Source organism: Cryptomeria japonica, chromosome 11 (genome assembly GCF_030272615.1).
Source record: "Cryptomeria japonica chromosome 11, Sugi_1.0, whole genome shotgun sequence".
NCBI classification, from domain to species: Eukaryota; Viridiplantae; Streptophyta; class Pinopsida; order Cupressales; family Cupressaceae; genus Cryptomeria; species Cryptomeria japonica.
In genome coordinates this window covers 306,841,531-306,867,756 of record NC_081415.1, presented here as the reverse complement: position 1 = coordinate 306,867,756, position 26,226 = coordinate 306,841,531, and the positions used below count along the sequence as shown (strand labels likewise).

Sequence of the window (26,226 nt, the reverse complement as noted above, 5' to 3'; positions counted from 1 at the left end):
TCAAAGCTGATACAATAAAGAAAGGCATGCTGAAAATCTGTCCTTGTCTAAATATTTGTGTGTAAGCCAATTTTCATTGTCCAGAGTTTCATCAACAATTCATTTCTTCATTACAGTATAGCATCAGTCAGATATTCATCCTATATTTTGGAAGCCGTGTGTGCAACCCACAGGATCACATGATTGCCAAATATCAAGTCAATAAATTGGGGTGACAAAGTGGAATATCGACACAATGTCAAAGTATCTAGATAAAGGAACTATGCTTGTATCAAACTACAACAATGTATGCATTCACCGTAAACTTTGATCTCCTCAGTAAAGCTGGTTGTGTAAAGCGCTCTGACATTATGAGGCAGCCCAAAGAAACAAAATCTCATCCAAATGATTTAAGTGCCCATGAAATGTCATAAAAAGAGCATGAAAGTGTTGTACGATAAGATGCTTGAAAACAATGTGCTTCCTAGTTTGACCTCCTAGAGGGTCTAAAGATGGCAAATTATTTCTTGCCATGGTATATGGTGGTCGGTTCAATGCAGATTTGGTGGAAGCATGCTCTACAATGCCCGCGAGAATCCAAGCTACATGACTTTGGAGGGTAGAGATAGCATAAGCAATGATGTTACATACACGGTTCATAAGAAATGCTTAGCATGGAGACACAACTTAGGGTCAGCAACTATGGAGAAGAGGTCCATATAACTTAATATTTTGTTTTTGAATTTCTTTTTTGTGAACTTTAATGATGACCTCCTTTGAGGGGAAAGTGAGGAAGGGCATCCAAGCAATACTTGAAGAAGAATGGAGTTAGTTTGAGAATTGGTTGGCTACTAAAAATAGCAACAACCATAAATAGTAATGGCTAAAAGTAGAAAAGACTAAAAGTAACCAGTCGGATAGTTGCCTCCTCACAGTGACTCTCATGCATCTTCATTGTGCTTGGCCATGGTAGATCCTCTGAAGAAACTTGAAATTTACATCTAACCAAACCATCTTTGTAATTTAAATCTAGAAACTGTAAAATGCACTAAATTAATCAAGTATATAATTAATTTGGCTGTAATTGGTTTCTTTTGTAGGTCTTGTTCTAAGGCAACTTGTTGGGAAGACATCTCCCTTCTGAGTTCACAGAAATTGAGAGGTCTCAATTAGGATATAGCTTTTTGTCAAAACCAGTCTCTCTAGTTTTTGCAATGATGTTTGGGTTTTGTTTGTTGGGATGCAACAGAATTTGTTTTTCTTCACCTTCTTAAGACTGGTTTTATTTATAAGAATGTTTTTTTATTGTACTAGCAGGTAAGGGCCCTGATCTCATATACAAAACAACAGAACTAGATCAACAATCTCATTAGAAACAGCAAAGAAAGCCCAAGAACAACCATCAAAAACAAATTGGCTGATTGTAATGTCCCCTTTTGGAATCACCTTATACTTTGCCCTAAATTCACAAATCCAGAATGAAACAAGGGCAAAACGTAGTTAGGGATATAATCTTTACTCAAGCATAAGATGAGATAAGCCTGTTTTGGAAACCTTCAATCAGATTAGACAACAATGTAGATATAACTCATGAAATACATCCAGTTCTAGGGTTAGGATATATATATATATATATATAGATATATATTTCCTAAATTACATGGAAGCTTAAACATAGCGAGGGTTGTGTTGGAAGACATGATGAGGTGCCCCAAGTATCTTCTACTGATCCAGGTGGATTTTCCATTGAAAATTCAAATGTTTCCAAAACAGGCGCATAAAAGTTGTGAAGTGGGATCGAACCCTTGACCACCTACTCACAAATCTCTCTTGTCACCAATACACCACAAATACTATTTAAAATATGATGGGCGCCAAACGAGTTTAAACTTTACCGCTGTCGCCATTGCTAATTGAAAAGGGAATTCCTGGTGGTTGGAACCGCCGACCTCTCTATCTCATTTATCTCTCCACTTCATACGATCCTTGTGGATTTTGGGACTTAATTTGGCCGTATTGAATTAGAATTCGCCCTATTATTGACCATAAACCAAACAAGGTAAATGGACCCGATAAGAAGGAATGGGGGCTAAAATTATGTAAGCCAATTAAACTTAATAAGCCCCATTTTATAAGGTATTTTTAAAGATATACTTTTAAATTTGGGAGATATTGGAGATAAGGACATTTATTGTTGTAAATGGGAGATATGGGGAATATGTTTGTTAACCCCATTTTAGCATGTAAAATTGTATAAAATGGGGGTAAGTTGTGAGCTAGAGGTAGTAGTGAATTGTGAGGAAATTGGGAGAGAGTTGAAGATTGGAGATTTGGTGAGAAAATTTCTTTTGGGTGTTTGATAGTGAATGGTTCATCTTTGTGCATTGGGAGCTTAAATTCAAGCTTGTTGTACGTGGGAGAAGGACTTTGTAATTCATTATCGTCCAAGGAGAGATAAGGAGTCTTTGTAACCATTGAGGTGCTTTGTAACCATTTTCTGGAGCTGAATCAAGGATCGACCACTCCATTGGAGGGACCCGGAGATGTAGCTAATTGGCGAACTCTGTTATCAACTTGTGTTTTGTCTTCTCTCTTCTTTCCCTCTTCCGTTCAATCTATCATTATTTGATTATTATGTTTATTTAAACAATTTGATTGTAATTTTAAGACCTTCATTTAATCGTTGCAAAAGTTAACATCTCACGTGCAACAGTCATAGATCCTAACATTAGATCAAGTGATATCAGAGCTTGTTTGACTAGTGTTTGCAGAGATGGATGTTAACGTGATCTAAGAGCCAGCGTGGTGAAGGCACACTTGCAGAGTATAATCCCGAGATCGGTTAACGAAGGACATTTCCACTAAAGATGTCAGAAATTGCAACTGAACAAGAATACCCAGAGCTCAATGAAAGAGACTTTCGGAAAGCTTTTTTTGAAATGAAGGCTATGGTAGAAGTGCTCTACAAAGAGAGGCAAGAACGGATGAAGCATGAAAAAGGAGATTCATGGAAGGACCATGGAGATCGAGAGGACAAAGGGAAGCAATCGGGAGGTGGTGATTTGCCACCAAAAACTCCTCCTCCTCCTTCCCCTCCTTCCCCTTCTTCTTCTTCTTCTACTTCTGTTAATCCTTTCAAGAACACATCTAAGCCTATAATTAAATTGGATGTAAAATTTGAATTACCTAAGTACTGTGGGGAGTTAGATGCTGAAAAGTTAGATGATTGGGTCCAACAGGTAGAGGTGTATTGTAGGATACAAGGCCTAGTAGAAGATGCCTCTAGGATCCAGTTAGCCACTCTCCGGTTGGGAGGAACAACTCTCACCTGGTGGGAGAGTAGGTCTAGGGCAGAAAGTGCTCGCCATGGTAATGTCGGTATGACTTGGATGGAATTTGTTGTTGCTCTCAAGAAGCAGTTCTACCCTTTAGGACATATGCAACAATTGACAATGAACTGGCAAACCTTTAGGCAAGCTAAGGGTTAGTCTGTCCAAGATTACACCCATGAGTTTAGAAAACGGGCTATTGCTTTGAATGTGCCATTGTATACTCAGGATACACTGCTTAAGTACGTAGGTGGTTTGCATTCTTACCTAAGACATTCTATTTTGATGTTGAATCCTAGTAATTTGGATGAAGTCAGTGTTCAAGCCACACATCTAGAGTCCAAGGGTAAGAATTTTGACAATGATAATTTTGTACAAAAGTGATCTAAGGTTGCAGAAACAAAAAGAGAAAAGAAGACAGCTACTGTTAAGAAAGAGTTCACATGTTAGCATTGTGACAAGAAAGGTCATGATGAAGAACATTGTTGGCGGTTGCATCCAGAATTGAAACCTAAGTGGGCTCAGAAACAGAAAGGTAAGGAGAAGGCCGCAAATGTTGTTATGGATCTTGGTTCAAAGTCTGAAGACGAAACTAAGATCACAGCAATGGGTTTGGAAGGTAAGCCTCCTATTGCCAGTGTTTCCTTTGATAGTTGTGCTTCTACTTCTCAAGTTAACGATGTCCCTGAAGATAAGAAAAGAAATGAGCTTTTTCATGTAAGGGTTGTTGCTAAACACACTAAAGTTGATGCACTCATAGATAGTGGATCCCAAACTAACTTAATCTCAAAAGATGTTGTAAGGAATTTGGGATTGAAAACTACTCCACATAAGAGACCTTATCCACTAGGTTAGGTTTGCGAAAACAATAAATTGCAAGTAACAAGGCAATGTACTTTAAGGTTCACAATCTCAAGTAAGTATGTTGATGAGGTACAGTTCGATGTGGTTCCACTAGATATTTGTGGAATAGTGTTGGGTAGCCCTTATTTGTATGATCGAAAGGCTATTTTCTACAGGGAAGTTAATCAATATCATTTGTTGAAAGATGGCATCAGGTATATTGTACACTCTCACAAGGTTAAGACTAATCAGTCCTTTGCAAACACAGGGCAGTTAAAGAGGGTGATTAATGCAAGTAAAGATTTGTCTATTATGTTTGTCAGGTCAGGTGATTCTAGGCATGAACTTGAAGCAATCAAGGCTAATAAAGTTCAGATGTTGCAAGATACATCAACAGTACAGTGTGATGAGACAACAAATGAAAGCATTGATGATCCAAGTTCTCAACTTATGGTTGAGAGTTTGAAGGTTCCCTTGGGTAAAACTGTTCATGTTTTGAAAGACAAACACATTGTTGATTCATTCACCTTTGTATTTGCTTTGTTATTCAGCTTGATATTAATCAGTAGTTATTGGTTAGTAGTTGGAGCAGTTGATGTACATGCTTATGGAAGTGATACAATGATGTACATGTTCAACAACACTGTTGCAGTCTTGATTGTGATAATGAGCCAAGTTTACAAATGGACAGATGATACAGGACAAGTGGGGAGGCCATGCCCACACTTAATTTCTGAATAAATGCAACTTTTGGAGGTCCAAAAGTTCTCCAGTGGGGAGGATTGATCCAAGTGGATTTTCCATTAAAAATTCAAATGTTTCCAAAACAGGCGCATAAAAGTTGTGAAGTGGGATCAAACCCTTGACCACCTACTCACAAATCTCTCTTGTCACCAATACACCACAAATACTATTTAAAATATGATGGGCGCCAAATGAGTTTAAAATTTACCGCTGCTGCCATTGCTAATTGAAAAGGGAATTCTTGGTGGTTGGAACCACCGACCTCTCTATCCCATTTATCTCTCCACTTCATACGATCCCTGTGGATTTTGGGACTTAATTTGGCCGTATTGAATTAGAATTCCCCCTATTATTGACCATAAACCAAACAAGGTAAATGGACCCGATAAGAAGGAATGGGGGCTAAAATTATGTAAGCCAATTAAACTTAATAAGCCTCATTTTATAAGGTATTTTTAAAGATATACTTTTAAATTTGGGAGATATTGGAGATAAGGAGATTTATTGTTGTAAATGGGAGATATGGGGAATATGTTTGTTAACCCCATTTTAGCATGTAAAATTGTATAAAATGGGGGTAAGTTGTGAGCTAGAGGTAGTAGTGAATTGTGAGGAAATTGGGAGAGAGTTGAAGATTGGAGATTTGGTGAGAAAATTTCTTTTGGGTGTTTGATAGTGAATGGTTCATCTTTGTGCATTGGGAGCTTAAATTCAAACTTGTTGTACGTGGGAGAAAGACTTTGTAATTCATTATCGTCCAAGGAGAGATAAGGAGTCTTTGTAACCATTGAGGTGCTTTGTAACCATTTTCTGGAGCTGAATCAAGGATCGGTCACTCCATTGGAGGGACTCAGAGACGTAGCCAATTGGCGAACTCTGTTATCAACTTGTGTTTTGTCTTCTCTCTTCTTTCCCTCTTCTGTTCAATATATTGTTATTTGATTATTATGTTTATTTAAACAATTTGATTGTAATTTTAAGACCTTCATTTAATCGTTGCAAAAGTTAACATCTCATGTGCAACAATCATAGATCCTAACATCAGATCATCTACCCTAGGCCCAACAGCAGGACCTTATCCTTTGTGGCCTCGTGTGTTCCTTAACTAATGATCCTCAACCATCATCATGAGGTGGTGTACCTAGCGAGGGCTTTACATCGTTCTCCTCCATCATGTCAACCTCTCGCCTCTTATGATTTATTCACTTAAACAATTGATCAATGTGGAGATAGTAGGGGAGCTGCAATAGGGTGCCCTTGACCCTCAACCCTAGGTCCAAGGTCAGGACCTTATCCTCGTTGGCCTCATGTGGTACTTAACCAATGCTCCTTAACCATCTTTACGAAGTGCCATACCTAGTGAAGAATCTTTCACTGTTCCCCCTCCTTGCACTCCCTTCCTTCCACATGATTGATAAGTGTATGTATATTTAGATTTGAGCATATTTTAAAAGTAATCTAATAGATTATAAGTATAACAGATCGCCTTGCTGTAGATATGATTGCATTTGTTGATGCAGATGTAATTCTGGTTTGATTACTGCCATAATCCTTAAATTCTGCTCAGAAGTCTGCTATATATCTGCTCATAAGTCTACTATAATTATCTTCAAATCTGCACATGAATCTCCTTCAGAAATCTGCTATAATTTACACTCAGATCTTGTCTAAATAAAAATCTATGATCTTTCCTTTATACTTTATTGTGAAAAGAGTCACCACCTTTCATCGGGATTGAAGCACCACCTTTCATGAGAATTGAGGCACCACCTTTCATGAGAATTGAGTCACCACTTTTTATTGCTGCCTATGAGAATAATATATTATTCTCCAAACTGATCTCCCTTGGATCTCTTCCTCAAATGAACTTTCTTCCCTTTATATCTCCCAATGTGAAGGAGGGGCCACACCTCTTCATCATGTATGCCTTTTAGCAAGAGACACAATCATTCACAATTAGCACCCTTTCCTTATCTACTTCCCATTCCTTTTCTTCTTCCATTAATATTTCCTTGATTTAAATGCTCCATTCCTTCTTCCTTTCTCTCTCCTCTCCCTCTCAAATGAGGTTCTCTTCTCCCTTTTATATCTCATGTTTGAGGGAATCACAACTTTTCATTTCATGTCTTTTGACCATTCATTAACTTTTAAGTATATCTAATTTTATTGTTTTATATTTTAAATTAAATTTTATTTTTATTTTGTATTTTAATTTTATTATTATTATTTATTATTAAATTATATTTTAAATTGGGAACATTACATTGATCAACCACAAACCCCATTAGGAACTACCTTAAACATAATCAAAATATAACAGTCCAAAATATAGCTAGAGAAATTATAACTATAAGAATTATGATTTTTGAGGCACATAGGCCATAACCAAAAAACTAGACAAATTCTATAAACCGCATAACAAAAGACATAAAAGAAACATCATTTTTTAGGAGCTGTTATGAGATCCCAATCCTTTTGAAGTGCAGCGAGAGACTCCTTCCATCCAGCTTTGACCACTTTGGTACTGCTTGTTCCTGCTTTCTTGTCTTCAGAGGTCTAATTACTCTTCTTTAGCTATTTCTTAATTTTGGCTTGACTAGAGACAGTTTTCATAATAGCTTTTTTAATGATATCATCAGTAATGGAGATTAAAGAGTTAATTGCATTCTCCATATCTTTAATCTTCCGTTTATTATAGCTCCCCTCCAATTTCAATTCCAGATCACCCATCCTGACATGAAGATCAGCTATTTGCACTTTTAAATCACATCAGTGATATTGACATTGTTCTGGTTTTCCTCCATATTTTCCTTTATCTAAATTTTATCATTCTCATAATGGCCCCCATCTTCATCAGTCTCCCTATCTTCCTTATCTTTTGCTTTGTCTTCCTCACTAGAATTGTTATTCTCCTCTTGAATTTCCTCTTTGTTCATCATGGTCCTCATCAGACTCAGTCTCCTCACAGTCATCATCTTTTACAGGAACAAATTCTTCTCCTGAGTACGAGACATCCTCATTCTCATCAAGGACCAGTTTTTGACCCTTGACGTCAGGCCCTTTATCATTTGAGGCTACCTTAGACAAACAGGTTGCCCGTTGAGCTCCCGACAAGGCAGACCCATAAACATTTTCTTGCTTGTTCTTTTCACCACCCTTCTTGTCAACTTCCTGGTCATCAGCTAAATTAATAGTCATAGCATTGTTTTTTGAGCCTTTCTGTTCAATGTTTCTCATTTTGAAGACCCAAGGAGAAAAGGCTAGGGTTTACATTTTTGTGGAGTCACTTTCAAGAGCTCATTTTCTTAAGGATCAGGGAGAGCAACCTTTATTTTGTGGGCTTTTTTCTTTCCCAAGGGGATACCTCTATCAGGGGAGTGAGGCTTACTATCAAGAAGGTTAATTCTAACAAAGGAGGTCAAGGGTTCGGAATTGTCAAGAAAGTTAACAGTAGGGTTACCATGTGGGTTAATAGCCAAAACATACTTGTACAATGCCATAATCAAGCCTCGGTGCAGGGGAGGAGAAGCACCTTTTTCAATGCTCTATTGCAGAGAGAATAAATAAAACAACACATTTATCCTTTCATTATGCCTAACATGATGTAAAATAGGGAAATGATAGCCGTGAATTGTCATGTTACAACCCTCCAAATAATGTGAAGGCTTACCAAAGCATAAGGAGGAGGCAAGATTAGTTTATCATACCCATTTTGTAGCTCTAATATTTCCCTGAGCTTTTCTTCACAATTCTCAAACCATCACACTCTAAACCAGTCGCATCTGCTATCAGTTGAGGAGTAACTGTAAATTGAAGGCCAATGGTCACCTAGCCTTTAATCCAAGAGTTTGAGAATCTTGAAGTCAGAGTGTTGTTATACCCTTGCATTGCTTGAAAGAAGGAGTGAAACTCAGAGCGCTTCCTTGGGCCTTACATTGTATCCAACTCATAGTTTCTTCTAATAGAACTATGCAAACAATGTCTACTAGAAACCCCACCCATATACACCCAGATTGTATGCAGAGCACCTTTATCATTCTTGGATTACCTTTAACACCAGAATCTGTCTTTTAGACCGTCAATTAATAATGGCAATCATTCAAACTGTCCAGTTCTCTCAGAGTTTGGGATTTGCTGTACCTCCACATCTCTTGTCGTCTTTAATACTAAAGATTTTAAAGCTTATGAATTACTTGGCCTATCACTCCACACATGAGAAGGGATGGATATCTCGTCACAAATAACACCATTAAAATTACGAGAGGTGAACATAGGGGAGTCTTTAATAATGAAATTATTGCTCGCAATAGGTGTCTCAATCAAAGTACTATCACCACTTTTATATCTATCAACTTTCATGACTATAGTTATCATTAAAATGCCATCCTTTCGCATACTGTCGAGAGTTAAATACATCAACATCACCCTCCTTTTTAACACAATTAAAATTATCCACCTTTTTTTCATTTGAAATAATACCTTTTATATTTGGCGGGATATTAGTACTATCCCAACGGATCCAATTTTGAAATTTCAAGGCTTCATTAGCAGCAGCATTCACTGCACTATTTCCTTCTCTATAGAAATGCTGAAACTTTGGATTGAAAAAAGCTCCTTGTCAGAAGTTTACTCTCATCCATAATATATCTGACCTCCCAAGGCCCAGTAACACTCCCGTTAAGAATTTCAATAATTAGTACTATCCCAACGGATCCAATTTCAATAATTAGTAATATATTAGTACGATCCCAACGGATCCAATTTTGAAATTTCAAGGCTTCATTAGCAGCAGCATTCACTGCACTATTTCCTTCTCTATAGAAATGCTGAAACTTTGGATTGAAAAAAGCTCCTTGTCAGAAGTTTACTCTCATCCATAATATATCTGACCTCCCAAGGCCCAGTAACACTCCCGTTAAGAATTTCAATAATTAGTACTATCCCAACGGATCCAATTTCAATAATTAGTAATATATTAGTACTATCCCAACGGATCCAATTTTGAAATTTCAAGGCTTCATTAGCAGCAGCATTCACTGCACTATTTCCTTCTCTATAGATATGCTGAAACTTTGGATTGAAAAAAGCTCCTTGTCAGAAGTTTACTCTCATCCATAATATATCTGACCTCCCAAGGCCCAGTAACACTCCCGTTAAAAATTTCAATAATTAATTTAGAAATCTGCTTCTATGATGACGTTAGAAAATCCCAATTCTTTCATTGTTTTAATCCCCGACCAAACAGCTATTGCCTCAGTAGAGTTATTAGTGGCCTCTCCTATATTTGGCATATCTTCAATTAACTTGCCTTGATGATCTCTGATTATTCCCTCTGCACCTGCCACACCTAGATTACCCTTACAACATCCGTCAAAATTGCATTTACCCAGCCAACTTCAGGAGGTAACCATATGGTATTTCTTCTTATGAATTGCTTCATATAATTTATACTTGTTAAATCCTGCTTTATCCCCCATAGTAGTTTTATGCTAAGCTCTTTATAGGTAGGCATATGTTTAGAGTAGCTATAATCACGAATATTAATCACCAGCATTTATAGTTGTAAGAATGTTGAAATGATGTAATCATCCTATTTTTAGGAGCTATAGATATGAAATGTTCCTTAGTTATAAATCCAAAAAAAACATCATGGTAGCAATATCTCTCTGGAGAATATATACAAGCTTTAGCCTATATAATTGTGATGTTGGAAAAAGGTGAATGATGGAGATATCGAGAGGAAAGCTTTTCTTCCTTTGAGGAGAGATAACAGTTTCACTTCGGATTTCTCTTCAAAACACATTTTCCACATTACATTAGAAGAGGGAGGAAAATACACTAGATTCAACCTCTAGAGAAAGAAATTGAATTTTGAGTGATGGTAAGTGAATCCCCTCTTCTGAGATTGAGATTTGAATTGATTGAATTGTGTACTTACGATCAAGTGTAAAAGTGACAAAGATCTGATTATAACTCAAGATAGAAGCAATGGATGAAGCTGTGCATTTGGATCTAGCAATAATCTGTCAAGACGAAGCCGCCCTATGAATTTGAGGAAAAATTGCCTGGACCATGGCGGGAGTGTACACAGTCCTTCGAAAAATCCGCGAAACAAAAGGGGTTTTTCCGCCTCTGCAAATGGAACCCGATTTCGAAAGTACAGATGCGCACCTGCAACCTACACACTGAAAAGAGAGGGAAAAGTGTTGGGATTGGGGGTTTGCCTTCAGGTCAAACCCTAGTTTTGGAATTAACCAAATAAAGAAAGAAAGAAAGTACTTGCAAGTGAATGTAAATGAAAGACTGATATGTAAGTCACCTCAAGGGAGGTTGTAGATAGAATGTAGGTAGATTTGCTTGTGTGGAATTGAATGTTGGAATGAATCTCCTCTTCAATGGTTGAATCCTTGACTTGAATGCAACACCTAGCTTGAAGCGAGACTTGAGAATGCTCAATGCTGGAAAGGAGTGCTTGATCTCATGTAAACTTCCCACTCATCCCCCTTTTTCCACTTATGCAAATGAGAGGGCAAATGCAACTTATATACTCGTCAATTAGGGCTAATTGATTGATTTTCTGTCATAGGCCAACAATGGGGGAGTTTTCCCGCTCAATGTGCAACCTCCAAAGCACATTTGACAAGGGTCCTGCCCCAAAATGGGGCAAGGGACAGGGGTGTGGTGCCCCTCTCTTGCTCTTTTATGCTGGACAGGATGCAATCTAGGCAGTCAAGGAAGATGCGGTTGTTAGGCGTCGAGCAAGTCTCCGGTCTCCGATCAGGCTTAGGGATTCAATTCGCATGCGTGAGGACCCTAATGTGGTTGAAAATTGCGAGTGTCGCGATTTTATGACACTACATTTAGCCCCCACTTTAGCAGGAGTATAAGCATACACCAATACTGTCGGTAAAGTACAAGGAGACAAGATTGAAAGACCTCTACCATGTCAAGGAGGCAAGATGCACCAAGCCCCCAACAGACTTAGGATCTTACGACATCGATTGACGAAGTAAAAGGGAAGATCAAGAAGGGGAAACCGTGACTGCAAGTAGCAAGGCTCCCCTCACACTGAGTCACGAAAAAGATACCAAAATTATGAAGCAAAGCCAAGTTCACTAAATAATTCTAAGTATCGAAAAGGAAAGAATGAGCGGAGTGTATGCCCCACGTTAAAGCGATTGCCTGCACTTTATCGGGAGCAATTGCTTTAAGGTATGATACACCCAAGAGAGAGAGAAGAGAGGGAGCACGTTATCGCAAGGATTTAGCCCCCAAGTGAGGAATAAACCCAAGGATAATGAACACAAAACACGAAGCACGAGGTAGTTTTGCTTTGCTCGGGGTCAGTATGTTGTATGATAACTCATGTATATCATATATGTATGTGTGCATATAATAATCGTCATTCCCCAAAGAAGGACACTACCTTGGAAGAAAGGGAAGAGAGGATGTCTTTCGAGTCAACATAAAAGAGATGAAAAGAGATCTCAATGCTTTGCATCATTTCCAAATAGACACTAAGAGAACAATAGAAGAACAGGGATACACATAGAAGAATGGTCACAAAAGAGCAAGAAAGGAAAGAGAGAGAATATCTACAATGCTAATATTGCTAATCTAGCACGACATCCACCTCCTGATCTTGCTGATCACTATTTTGGGAAGGCGAGCAACATGCCAGAGGAGAGACATCGAGCACAGTAGATGGAGCTATCACAAGATCCAAACAAGGACTATGCTCATTTGGTAAGTCACTTTGTTCGATTCTAGGAGCTAGGATTAAGGTTTGTGAAAATTCAGTTGATAAATGCTTGTCCACATCAACATATTCATACTCACTATCAGAAGCATTAGGAGTTGTATTGCCATCATGAATAACTTTTTCACCCATTTCTTCATCAAAGTTTAGAGAAAGAGAAGCAAGAACACGAATAGGAGTAAAACCATCACATATTTTATGCAACTTATGATTTGGAGATGTAGGTTGAACATCTTGCTTAGTAGAAAAGGGAATCATGTCAACTGTTGGAGTCTTAGGAGATCGAGTATTTTGAGGGACAACTTCATGAGCTCGAACACAGCGTCTTCGTCGATGTTCTCTCGCACAACGATTCTGTCCAGTCTTAGTGGAAGGCTGAGAAGGAGGAGGAATACTTGAAAAAGTAGGAATGTTTCTCTCCTTGATAGTTGAAGTTTTAGGTTGAGGTCTTTTAGGTTGAACAAGAGGAGAAGTAGGTCTCTTCTCTCGATAAGAGGAAGGAGGTGGAACTACGCCATATACAGGAGGAATGTTAGGTGTAGGAAGAAGACCAGGTCCATCATGAGGAGGAGGTATAGGTCTAAACTTAGGAGGAATATTGTTTTTCTTCTTAGGAGAAGGTATAGTCACATCCATAGGAATAGATTGAAGATCGGCCTTAGGAGGGAGATTAGTTCTATCCATGAGGGGAAGAACTTCATCTTCAAGTATGATAGGAATGCCAATTGTTGGGGATCTAGGCTGACTTAAGGATAAGATCATATCTTTCTTCCATTTTTTATAAGATTTAAAAAGAGCATCACTCCTTGGTGGAAGAGATTGAAATTGTTTAGGCCAAAAGAGATCAATAGGAACACTAAGGCTTCTTTCAGATGGACGAAATAAGCTATATGGTTCACGGTTATGATTTCTCCATTGTGAGAAAATTTCGAACACTTATGGATAGGAGAAGCAATAGCCTTCATGGAAGATACCCAAGGATAGCCCAACTTCACACGAAATTGCTCGGAAGAGGGTATGATGACAAAGTCAACATCCATGGATTTGGTATGAACTTCAACAGGAAGGGTGATAGAGCCAATGGTAGGAAAAGAGAAGCCATCAAATAACTTCACAACTACATTAGAGGCATCAAATATGGGTTTATGCAATCGTAAAGTGAAAAGATACTCCTCCGTGATGACATTAACCATGCAAGAGGGATCAACAAGAGCACCACAACAAGGTATGTCCTTAACCTTCGCAACTATGTATAAAGGGCCATCCGATGCTCTAATGGTCTCACTAGGGTCAAACGTAATACAAGGATCCTTAGGCGTATCTTGTTTTTCTACCTTATTTACAAAGTTTGGGGCCATAGAAGTGAATTCCTTTGAGGAGAAAGATGTATACTCAGTCTCAATCACGTTAGAGGTATGAGAAAGCAAAGAATCAGTAAAATTTTTAAGATTTTGATAAGGAGCTACTGATTTATTGCCCTTATCATTCACACCTGCGACAGATATAGTATTGTTATCAATCAAATCTTGAATCTTATTTTGCAATGCAAAACATTTCTCAGTATCATGATCAGATTGACGATGAAATTGACAAAAGGAATTGTTATCAAAATAAGGGGATGCAAGTTTAGAAGGATCAACTTGTTTTATAGGAGGAAGTTTGATAACATTTTTGTGCAACAACTGAGACATAATACTATGTAAAGATTCATTCAAAGGAGTAAACTGTCTTTCTCTTTTGAAAAATTTAGAAATAAAAAGCACACCTGTTATAGCATTCACATTGTTGTTGATTGTATCATTGAACTTGATGAAGCTTTTTGTTGGTTTGAACTTCGCAAATGGTTGTTGAACACTCTCCCCTTTATCACTCGGAGCCATAGGAGTAGATTGTTCCATTTGACTCACAGCCAGTTGATAATTGTGGAGTGTTACACACAACTGCAAAAAGGAAGTAAACTCAAACAAAAGAAGCTTCTCCTTGATATCTTTTTGCAAATTAGAAATGAAAATTCATTGAATATCATTATCAGGTACATGAAAAGAAATTTGAGCACACAAATGCTTATATCTACCAATGAAATTAGTCGCTTTTTCTTTAACACCTTGTTTACAATGCATTAAATCAGTCAAAGTGATTTGAGGACCAATGTTATTTTGGCATTGTTGGATGAAAGCATTTGCTAGTTGTTGAAAAGAAGTGATGGAATAAGAAGGCAAAGAGTAATACCATTGTAAAGCCTTATCTCTTAATGTTCTTGTAAACAATTTTGCAAGCAATCTTTGAGCATAAGCAAAATCAGTATACAAAGTTTGAAATGTTTTGACATGTGTAAGAGGATCACCTTTTCCATTATAGAGTTCTAATTGAGGGACCTCAACATGCTTAGGTGGCACGGTTTTAACAATATCAAGAGAAAGTGGGCTCGCAACATCAAAGGTGGGCACACTGAACTTGGATTGACTCATAGAAGCAATTTGTTGTTATAAGGAAGACACGGTTTGAACAAGATTGTTGATGGTTGCTTTAGTAGAAGAATTGATGTTAGACATGGTTGATTGAGAAGGTGGTGTGATGTTATTGAAGGAAGGCATGGATGATGATTGAGTAGGAAATGGGACACTCAAAGGATAAACAAAATTGTTGAATGAATTGCCCCCTTGTGTCACATTGATTGGTTGAGGGATAATAGGAATACTTATGGAAGACATAGGTAAAGATGGAGGATTAAATGAATAAGAGGGATTGCCCCCATGACCAATAGTTGTGGGAATGACATTTTGAGTTGATGTAGCCATGATGTTTGAAGTGAAAGTAGGAACACTAGCCATTGAAGTGGTCAAAGGAATATAAGAATTGATTTGATTTGAAGGTTGTGAATAACCTAAGTTCTCAACACAACTCATGATAGGTATGACGTTAGAATCAACAATATGAGCAATGCCATGCAATATATCAATTCCATTCTTATCACTTTGAATCATGCGTTTAAGGCCTTCAATTAATGGAAGAGCTTCACTATTAGGGTACTCTTGGGACATCCATTGTTGAAAGTTATCAAATTGATTGTCCAATTTTGAAAGTTGATTTGTGAAAACTCTAGTCAAAGCTTCTTCTTCATCATGGGATTCATCAAGTGGATAGATAGGGACATGATTAGGATGGGAAGCATTGGCATTATCCTCATTAAAGAAGTCACCCAAATTATGTTTCATCTCCTTAGTAATTAAACCTTGGGAGGCCTTAATTCTAATGCTTCGTCTAACGGGGATAGTGTAGGTAGGATTAATAGTGGTGAAACTCCTGCATTAGAGGGAAAATTGAAATTTTGAATTTGGAACAAAGCTTACGAAATTGATTAATGCAAAATTTAAGAAAATATTGATTAAACAATTTGAACTTTGTTGGAAGAAGAAAATGACACAATTTCCAAAATAATAAATCAAGGAAATCGGAATTTTAAAATTAGGGCCAAGGGGATACCACTGAATTTTAAAATCAGGGTTGATTATAATTAACATCTTAATTTGAAAATTTTTCTTGAAATTTGAAGGTATTTTCGATGTTAGAGGAATAAAAAATTGACAAAATCAGCCAATTTTCTGGATTTAGGCTAGTAAATACAGTCATAACAGTCTCTCGAAATTTCGAGAAAAAAGCCGAGGACCATAGCGGGACCGCACACGGTTCGACCAACTTTTTTCAAAAATTTTCAAGGATGAATATTATGATAATTTTAAAGCTAACCCCCCAAAATTGGTGAATTTTACGATTTCGAGATAGGTGAAATGAAGGTTCAAATGTGGAAATAGGACCCTATTAGGGTTTTGAAGAAAAAGAGGAATTGAATTGCAAATTTGAAAAGGGTCACACCTAATGGATAGGGACACCTTGAAAAATGTTTAGAAATCTGAATTTGAATGAAATTGATTGAAATTTGTACAAAATCCAATAAAATTTGAAAATTAGGGTTTTAGGACCTAACCACTTAATTTTTGAAATTTTGAATTTTTAAAAAGGAGGGAAATTGAAAATTTGAATTGTAGGATAGAAGACAAGTCTGAAAACAGTCACAAATCTGAAAATTAAATGGCAATTCAATTTTTGCACAATTTCAAAATGACTTTTAAAAATTAGGGTTTTGACAATTAACCTCTTAATTTTGTGAATTTGATTTGTAAATTGAACAAGGCAATGAAAAAATTGAATTTGACAAACAAAGCAATTTACAGATCTTAAGACAATAACAAGCAATTTTTGCAAAACACAAGTTCAATTTCAATTTTAAAAACTAGGGTTTTGAATGATTTAACCATTAAGTTTGCAGAAAAATTAAACTTGCAAATGAAATATATGCAATGATTTTCAGAATAAAGCATGTAAGATGTCGTGTTCACCAAAATGCGATGTTGGAAAAAGGTGAATGATGGAGATATCGAGAGGAAAACTTTTCTTCCCTCCGAGGAGAGATAAAAGTTTCGCTTTGGATTTCTCTTCAAACACATTTTTCACATTATATTAGAAGAGGGAGGAAAATACACTAGATTCAACCTCTAGAGAAAGAGATTGAATTCTAAGTGATGGTAAGTGAATCCCCTCTTTTGAGATTGAGATTTGAATTGATTGAATTGTGTACTTACGAGCAAGGGTAAAAGTGACAAAGATCTGATTATAACTCAATATAGAAGCATAGGATGAAGTTGTGCACCTGGATCTGGCAATAATCTGTCGAGACGAAGCCGCCCTGCGAATTTGAGGAAAAGTTGCCTGGACCGTGGCGGGAGTGGGATGAAGTTATGCACCTGGATCTGACAATAATCTGTCGAGATGAAGCCGCCCTGCGAATTTGAGGAAAAGTTGCCTGGATCGTGGTGGGAGTGTACACGGTCCTCCGAAAAATCTGCAAAGCGAAAAGGGTTTTTCCGCCTCTGCAAATGGAGCTCAAATCCGAAAGTATAGCTGTGCATTTGCAACCTACACACAGAAAAGAGAGGGAAAGGTGCTAGGATTGGGGGTTTGCCTTAGGTCAAACCGCAGTTTTGGAATTAACCAAATGATGAAAGAAAGTACTTGCAAGTGAATGTAAATGAAAGACTGAAATGTAAGTCACCTCAAGGGAGGTTGTAGATAGAATGTAGGTAGATTTGCTTGTGTAGAATTGAATGTTGGAATGAATCTCCTCTTCAATGGTTGAATCCTTGACTTGAATGCAACACCTAGCCTTGAAGGGAGACTTGAGAATGCTTAATGCTGGAAAGGAATGCTTGAATGCTTTTGAATGCTTGATCTCATGTAAACTTCCCACTCGTCCCCCTTTTTCCACTTATGCAAATGAGAGGGCAAATGCAAATTATATACTCGTCAATTAGGGCTAATTGACTGATTTTCCGTCGCAGGCCAACACTGGGGGAGTTTTTCAGCTCAATGTGCAACCTCCAAAGCACATTTGAAAAGGGTCCCGCCCCAAAATGGGCCAGGGGACAGGGGCGCCACGCCCCTGTCATGCCCTTTTCTGCAGGACAGGATGCAATCTAGGCAGTGCGGAGGGCAAGCACGATGCGGTTGTCAGGCGTCGAGCAAGTCTCCGGTCTCCGATCAGGCCTAGGGATTCAGTTCACATGCGTGAGGACCCTAATGTGGTCGAAAATTGCGAGGTTCGTGATTTTATGACACTACAATCATCTTGAACAAAAATAGGCACAATTTCTGGAAATGTATGAAGAAAAATATCATGTTAGAGAATATATCCATCCTTGTACCATGCAGTCTGATGGGGTGAAAATGATATGTTGACTCTTCTTTATCAACTTAAAATTGGAATTGGTAAAACTTGACATGGTGAGCCGTCTAATCTGTTGACAAATAACAATTAAAAACAGCATAGAAAATTTCCTGATGCGATCTTTTATAGAAAATTTATTGTGATAGCCACTTAAATAAATAATATTTATTTTGAAAGCTTAAGACATTTTGGTCATAGTATTGTCGAAGGATATGATTTGTTTTTATGGCGCTGAAGGCTTTGCATATATAACATTGATTAACCAAAACCAAAATTCATAGATAGAAAGACTTAAAATACGATAGATACAAATGGACATTCAGTTCTTGTTACTTGGTACCTCATCCACCATTTGAGGGTTTTTTTCATCTCAATGAAGCAGCATAGCTTTTTATGTTTATTTACTCAAGTCACTTATTTTTTAGAATCATATGGATTTCCTCAACTTTTGTTCCAAAACTTTCTCAATATTTCGAAGATGACAAATATAAGCTGTACGCATGTGTATTAACAAATTGGACTTCAATTGCCTGGCTTAGATGTATGAGTCAAAAAAATGGAAGTGGGTGTTAATAAGATGACTTTTGTGTTTTGTACTTGTGATATGCCAAATTATCTTCAGTTCTTGATGGTTTTAGAGCTTTCAATCTGATAAAGAAGCATAGATTAGACATGCATAATTTTCAGGAATCTAGTTTTTTTTGTGTTTTGTACGCAGGGTCACTGGTGAATATTTTGATGTTATGCGGTGAACTCCAAATCATCCTGGATGATATAATCTACTCAATTTTGTCACAAATTAGTATATTCATTATTCAATTGGTGTACATGGACAGCATTCCAAGTACATCCTTTTTCCTTTTGAATCTTACTGCACTTCCAAACAGCAGCTTGCCTTTGAACATTGCCTTTTACTATTCAGCAATCTCTGGCACGAAACTAAAGGCATGAATGCTTCTCCACACAGTAGACAGTCAAAAGAGAGGAATCTCACAAATTAAGCAGCCAAGAAATGGGTCATAGTAGTGGTATGGAAATTGCTAAGACAAAGGCCAGCCAGAATGAATTGAGCGGTGGCCATCAGCCAGAAAGCACTCAGGCTGGGATCAACCGAAACGAATTTAACTACAGCTTTTTTTTAAAATTATCCAAATTGACCAATCACAAACAGGTGAAATTCTTTTCATTCATTTGAAGATCTCAGTTCCGTGGATACAAGGACAGTCGCCTGGTGTGTATGGTTGTATCTTATTTGCATCCGACTAAACCATTTTTTAGTGTGCAATGCACCAGGATTATTTTTTGGTAAATTTTTGTTTTATATTCCACTCTCGAGATCGTTGTATATAAAAATCATATATACACATTTATAGTTCTATTTCCTTTTCTTGATTACTTAATATCTGAAAATGAGCATTTGAATCATTTAACTTCGACGCCTTTAATGAAATCTGGCCATAAACTTTAATACACCAGTTGTTTGGAAGAGAAAATTTAATTATGCTTAGCTACTTTTCTGTGGGCTGGACACGAGATTTCAAGGATTGCTACATCTTATGATGAATGGTGCCACTGAAACAGGAAAGAAAAAGAAAATTCAAATGGAATTTGTTGAGAAAGATGAAATTGTTTTTTATATCAATACAAGGCCATAATCTAAATAGGAATGCATTGCTTGCTTGAAAATTTCAGATTTATTGTCAAGCTAAGTTGCCATTTTTCCCATAAGGTGTGTAGTTTGATATCTTTTGACTTGTGTTTTCGTATCCAAGAGTGTAAGTAGTTTTTGTCTGTCTCGAATGGTGGAAGCTTGTTGTATGGCTTGGATTGGCTGGCCAAGGGTGCTGGTTCATGGTACTTTGAAATTATTAATGTTATTGCATTACAAGTGTTCAGATTGGCTGGTAAGTTGAACCAAAAGTGGCAATTGAATGCTCGATACGTTAAACTAATCACGTTACCCAAGTGAGTCGATAAAATAAAGTTACTTTTAACCTTTATCAATGCATAATAAAAACTTGCCTTGGCGTGAAGTATTTTACCAATATTCATTGAAAAACGGTGCATTTTCTTATTTTCCCCATTGGGAGACGGGGGACATAGTGCAAGCGGCAATTTATTGTTAGCATCTTGTTGGATGTTGAAATATTTATATGCATGAAATAATCTCCGACGTGATAACTTCTCTATCTTCATTTGTTTGAAGAGTGAAATAAGGATTTAATAGTAATTTGGGTACGGTATTTAAGAATTAAAAAAGTTGTGTTAGAGTATTGGATTTTAAAAGTTTGTAATAATATTTTTTTCTTTAGAATATTATTAATATTCAAATAATTTATTCATTTTATATTATTTAATTAATGTTTTATAAGAGTATAAGTTATTACTCAAATTTATGGAGGTTTTCACATGGCACATTAATGATGGAAAATAATGTGTGCCCTATCTTATCAAGAGCAAAAATAACATTCCACAATTCTTGTGTTAAATTTCCATCAAAAGTGACTCGATAGAATCTTACTCAAAACAAATAATCTTTATTACTAATACAAATTAGGAGAGCTTAGAATTTAGACAAGCCACTGTCTCCTATTAACCCTTAGAAAGTGGGGCTAGATTATCGATGATCAAATGCTTCACAATTTGCAACATATTTTTATCTTCTAAGTTGCTAATGTTGTCAATATCTTCATGTATAAGAAAGAAACTAGTTCTTGTAGAGAACATAGTTGCATAGTTGAGACTTTGCACCATATCAAAAAAAAATCTACACCTAGTCAAAGTGTCTAATTTAAATGGTAGAGCAAAGACAAAGGCATTTAATCAAATCATTATTGCACAACAAAATAATAGAATGATATATATATATAATGACAACCAAAAATATATGAACATAAAAGGTTTTCATAAACATCTGAAAGCAAAGGAATTCTTCCTTCCATCCATTCCTATCAGTTCCTATCTAACCTCCATAAACTTCAAAATAAAAAAAGGATGGGCTCTTAAAGCTAATTACCTAATAATTGTATTGTCATCATTAAAGCATATCACAGTTCATCATTATATCTCATTATTTGATGCCCTTAAACCATTACAAAAAAATATATCAAAGTTCAAAAATATATAGATATTTAATTTCAGCCTTTTCCTTTGCATTTTTGTGGCCCTGTCTTATAATCTAGATGTATACATGTGATTTTCTTAGGGACAAGTCTATTATTTAACCATGCTTCTAATATGCCTTTCCTCTTTTATCTTTTGCCTGTTTCTTTCCAATTCTCTTAGTAGTAAGCTTATCTTGAAGTTTATGTAATAAGAGTATTGTTGGACTATTAATTCTTCCTCGACCATCATTACTTGAAGCTTTGCATCCCCTTAAGCTCCATGCTTTAGAATGATTCACCTCCTACCTTGCTTTGTCCTTATGTTTTTGACCATGATTTTATTTCAACTCCTTCTACAACGAGTTTAGATAGTTCATCTGCTTCTTTATTAGCCTCCTTGTAGGTATGGTTTATGGTATAACTATCAAAATTCTTTCATACTATCATAGTTCTTTCTAATAGTGCTTTTAGTCTCCAATTAGGTGTAGAAGCCATTCTAATTGCATTAATAGTTAAGGCTTGAGTCCCCCTCTATTGCTATTTTCTTGGTTCCTTGATTTTTGCATTCCAAATTTCGAAGGCAAAAAGTTATGCAATGTTGTTGGTATCTCTGGGAAGAGGGACTACAATTTTGCCCATGGTCTTTCCCTCGTGATCTCTAATTATACAACCTACCCCTGATGGACTTAGATTTCCTTTTGATGCACCATCAAATTTCAGTTTTAACCAACCCATTTGAGGTGGAACCCATTTTGTTTCAACTCTTTTTTTATTTGATTCCTCATTGCTTCCATAGTAGAGAGGAATTATAATGCCTACCCATCTAAGTCTCATATTTTCATCCCATTATGTAAAAGTCCCTTTAGGAGTTAATTTTAAAGTTATCTTGCTATTGATGTTCTCCAGTATTGAAGATTCTACAATATTGAGAAATGATTCATATTGTCTAGCTTTATTATCAAAGACTTAAATCTTTCTTTCCATATTTCCCATATTAAAGTTGAGGGATTGATTTCCCAGAGCCTACTTAAAAGTCCATCTTTTGGTCTAATAGGCCAACTTTGGAATGAGGAAATGATGTCGTTACGGAGGGTTGTAGTCCAACCTAGCTTAGCACATAACCACCTCCAACATCTAGTTGCAAAGGGCAATTTAATAATAAGCGATCTGCATCTTCTTCTTGGGCTTTGCATACAACACATCATAAGGGGCCTTCATAACCCATTTTTATAAATCTATCCATTGTTAATATCTTTTTTCTTGTTGCTAGCCAATTGAAAATGCTTGCTTTTGGGATAATTTTGTTACTCCAGAATAGTTTTGCCTGTATATCCAAGTTTCTATTTTCTCCTTGATTTGCAAGTAAATTGTATCCTTCCTTGACGTTGTATTGTCTGTGATTGGTAGTTGCCCAAATCAATGAATCCTTACCTTCTTTGAATACTAATTGTCTCTTTTGTAGGATTTTGTTTAGCTACATAACTTCATTATGAGGTAAAGGGAGACCTTCCATTCTTCTCCATTCCCGACCTAGAGCTAGGTCACCATGAAGGAAGTTTACATAGTTTCTAACTTTATTTTCCCCATATCTGCTTGAGTATGTTCTTGGTTCTTCCTACTGCTATTAAACTATCTATACTTGGATACCCTCCCCAAGAATCTTCCCAAAATAAACATGATTGGCCATCATGAACGTCCCATGATACATAGTCCACAATTATTGCTTTACATTTGAGGATGAAGTTCTAGATTCTTGAACCCTTTGGAGGGTTACTAATTCTAACTATATCATTAGATTCATTTCCATTAAGATACTTCTTTTGCATTAGTTTGACCCACTTCAGTTGTGGGTCCTTGACCATTCTCCACACCAATTTGGTTCTAAGAGAGCTTGATTTTGTATATTTTGATTCTTGATTCCTAATCCTCCCTACTCCTTTGGTTTTATTATTCCGTCCCATGCGATTAAGGCAATCTTGTTTTTTATTTCAGTAGCTTGCTAGAAAAAATTTCTCATTTTTTGTACCAAGGAAGTGTTCATTCCTGTTGTTAAAGCCATATATGATAGGGATAGATGGGTAACACTGAGATCGCTGCCTTTAGCATTATTATTCTACTTGCCCAAGAGAACCATTTGCCTTTCCATGAGCTCAATCTTCTTTCCATCTTGTCTTTCAGTGGATCCCATAGTTTAGAATTTCTTAATCCTTTGTCTAATGGTATGCCAAGGTATATACAAGGTAGATGACCTTTTTTGAATGTTAAGATGTCAAGGATTTTGTTTTCTATATTGGGAGATGTTTCTAAGAAAAATATTTTTTATTTGTTTCTGTTGATTGCTAGTCCTGATGCTTTCTCGTAGCTTGAAAGGATCTCTAGGAAAATTCTGGCTTCTTTTCTCTTTGTTGTTCCTAGTAATAAAGTATCATTTGCAAATTACTAATGTGTTGCAGATATATCTCTTATCACTCTAATGCCGTCAATTCTCTTTATGTTGTGGTTAAATTGTATGCATCCACCTAGTGTTTTTGCTACTATGATGAAGAGGAAAGGAGACAAGGGATTACTATGTCTAAGACCCTTCGAAGAGCTAAAGTATCCTTCCAGGGTCCCGTTGATTAGAACGGAAAATCTTGGAGTTGAAATGCATTCATAAATCCAATTAACCCATTGTTTGTTGAAGCCAAAAGATTGCATAATTTTGCATAGATTCCTCCAATCAACATTATCATACGCCTTTTTGATATCTATCTTAATCAACATTCTTATTGCTTTTGTGATTTGGATGGTATGAATCACTTCTTGAGCAATGATACTCCATCAAGAATGGACCTTCTTGGTACAAATATCATCTGTAATTATGAGATTATTCCATTTAGTAGAGGCTTGAGTCTATTGGCCATTACCTTGGATAGTATCTTGTATATGGTATTACATAATGATATTGGTCTAAAATCTTCTAGTTTTGTTGCTTTCTCTATCATGGGTATGAGGGTAATGAAAGTATTATTAATTTCCTTTAGAATTTTCCCTGAATTTCTTGCACCTTCCAATGCTCCACAAGGTCTTTCCCCAAGATACCCCAATACTTCTGAAAAAACCTATTAGGAAACCATCTAGACCTGAGGCTTTTTGAGATGGGAGTTGTTTTACTGCTTGTTCCACTTCCTCCATAGACAAACTAGCATTCAAAGCTTTGTTTTTTTCCTCAGAAATTAGTTTTGGAATAAAAGTCAACAATTTGTTTTGTTCCAAGAGGTTTGATCCTTTTTCATTTATAAGTAGATTTTCAAAATACTTAACAATTTACCTCTTGATGATATCACGATTTCTATGATCTGATTTCCATCTACCTCAAGCCTAGTAATACTATTATAAGCTCTTCTTTGTTTTGTGGCATTGTGGAATTTTTTTGTATTCCCATCTCTTGCTTGAAGCCAATTTTTTCTGGATTTTTGCTTCCAAAATATTTCCTCTTTTCCTAATATGTCCTCATAATATGCAAGTATCTCCTTCTCTCTAAGATATTCTACTTGAGACATACCATCTTTGATCACTTTTTCATTTAGCTCTTCTAGTTGATTTTCTAAGTTCTTTTTGTTCTGAAAAATGTCCTTGAAATGGGTCCCATTCCATTCTAATAATCTTTTCTTAATTAGCTTCAATTTGGATACAAAGCAAAAAAGTTTTGAGCCCTCAAATCTAGTCTCCTTCCACCATTTCTCTATTAACATCATGAAGTCGGGGTCTTTGAACCACATGTATTCAAATCTGAATGGAGGTTTGATGAGCTTTTGTTCCCCTAATATTTGTAGCATAATAGGGTACTGATTTGAACCTAAGCAAGGGATGACTTTACATTCAAAAGTGTAAAGGAAGGTAGATAAGTCTCCTGACCAGAAGAACTTGTTTATTTTTTCAGCTATATTGCTTAAACCACTTTTCCTATTATTCCACGTGTAAATATTGTCCGCGAACTCTATCTCCAGCAATCCCTTCCTGTCAATCCATGCGTTGAAGTCCCCTCCAATGACAATATTTTGCTGTGAGCAAAGCAAACTGCTAATAAATTTTCTATTTTTGTCCATACTTCCTTCTTTGTTGTAGTTGATGTTGGACCATATACATTTATGAGTATGAAGGCTAGGTTCAATCCAATGCTTCTAACTTCTCCAACCATCCAATTCCTCCCCTCCCTTATCTTTTCAAAGTTAAAAATTGTTGGTTTCCACAATATGGCTAAATCACCTGAGGCACCCACTGCTTGCGTTGATTCTACTTTACATTCTTTGTATATGTCCCTTTAATTGTTCACCAAAAGATGTCATTTCCTTTGGGTCGAACTTGGTTTCCTGTAACATGATAATTTATGAGTTGGTCAAAAGGATTCTTCTCTTGATCACACTCGTTTTGTTAGGGGCATGAAGGCCCCTAACATTCCATGAAAAGATTTTCATGATTCTTCAAGAAGGGAAATTCCCTTCCCTACTTTCATGATTTCAGTGATCTTGAATTGACCTTCTTCCCTACCCTCCCTAATCCCTTGTTTTTTTAACGTTTTTCTATCTTTTTTCGCTGAGTCCATTCTAAAGTTTGGTTTGGGTTTTAAGCTTGTTAATTGCTTGATTCCCTACCTTCTTTTCTCTTTTGCTTATGAGTATAATGTTGCAAGAGGGGTTTCCATGA

The 26,226-nt window shown here is 36.6% G+C and overlaps 1 protein-coding gene across 7 annotated transcripts in view; it reads left to right on the top strand.

Moving 5' to 3' along the window:
- The window catches only part of LOC131071984 (twinkle homolog protein, chloroplastic/mitochondrial), a 270,809-nt gene that overhangs the window by 232,195 nt on the left and 12,388 nt on the right, over positions 1-26,226 (top strand). For 4 of the 7 annotated variants that reach the window (XM_058007998.2, XM_058007986.2, XM_058008006.2 and 1 more), the window contains one exon: positions 19,132-19,866. The exons of 1 other annotated variant lie outside the window; for it this stretch is intronic. In XM_058007998.2, the coding sequence (XP_057863981.1) occupies positions 19,132-19,387 (256 nt within the window). In that variant the 3' untranslated portion in view covers positions 19,388-19,866. Of the gene's footprint in view, positions 1-19,131; positions 19,867-26,226 lie in introns of those variants that run through there. 2 more of the 7 variants (XM_058008023.2, XM_058008011.2) reach the window with 2 other exon arrangements.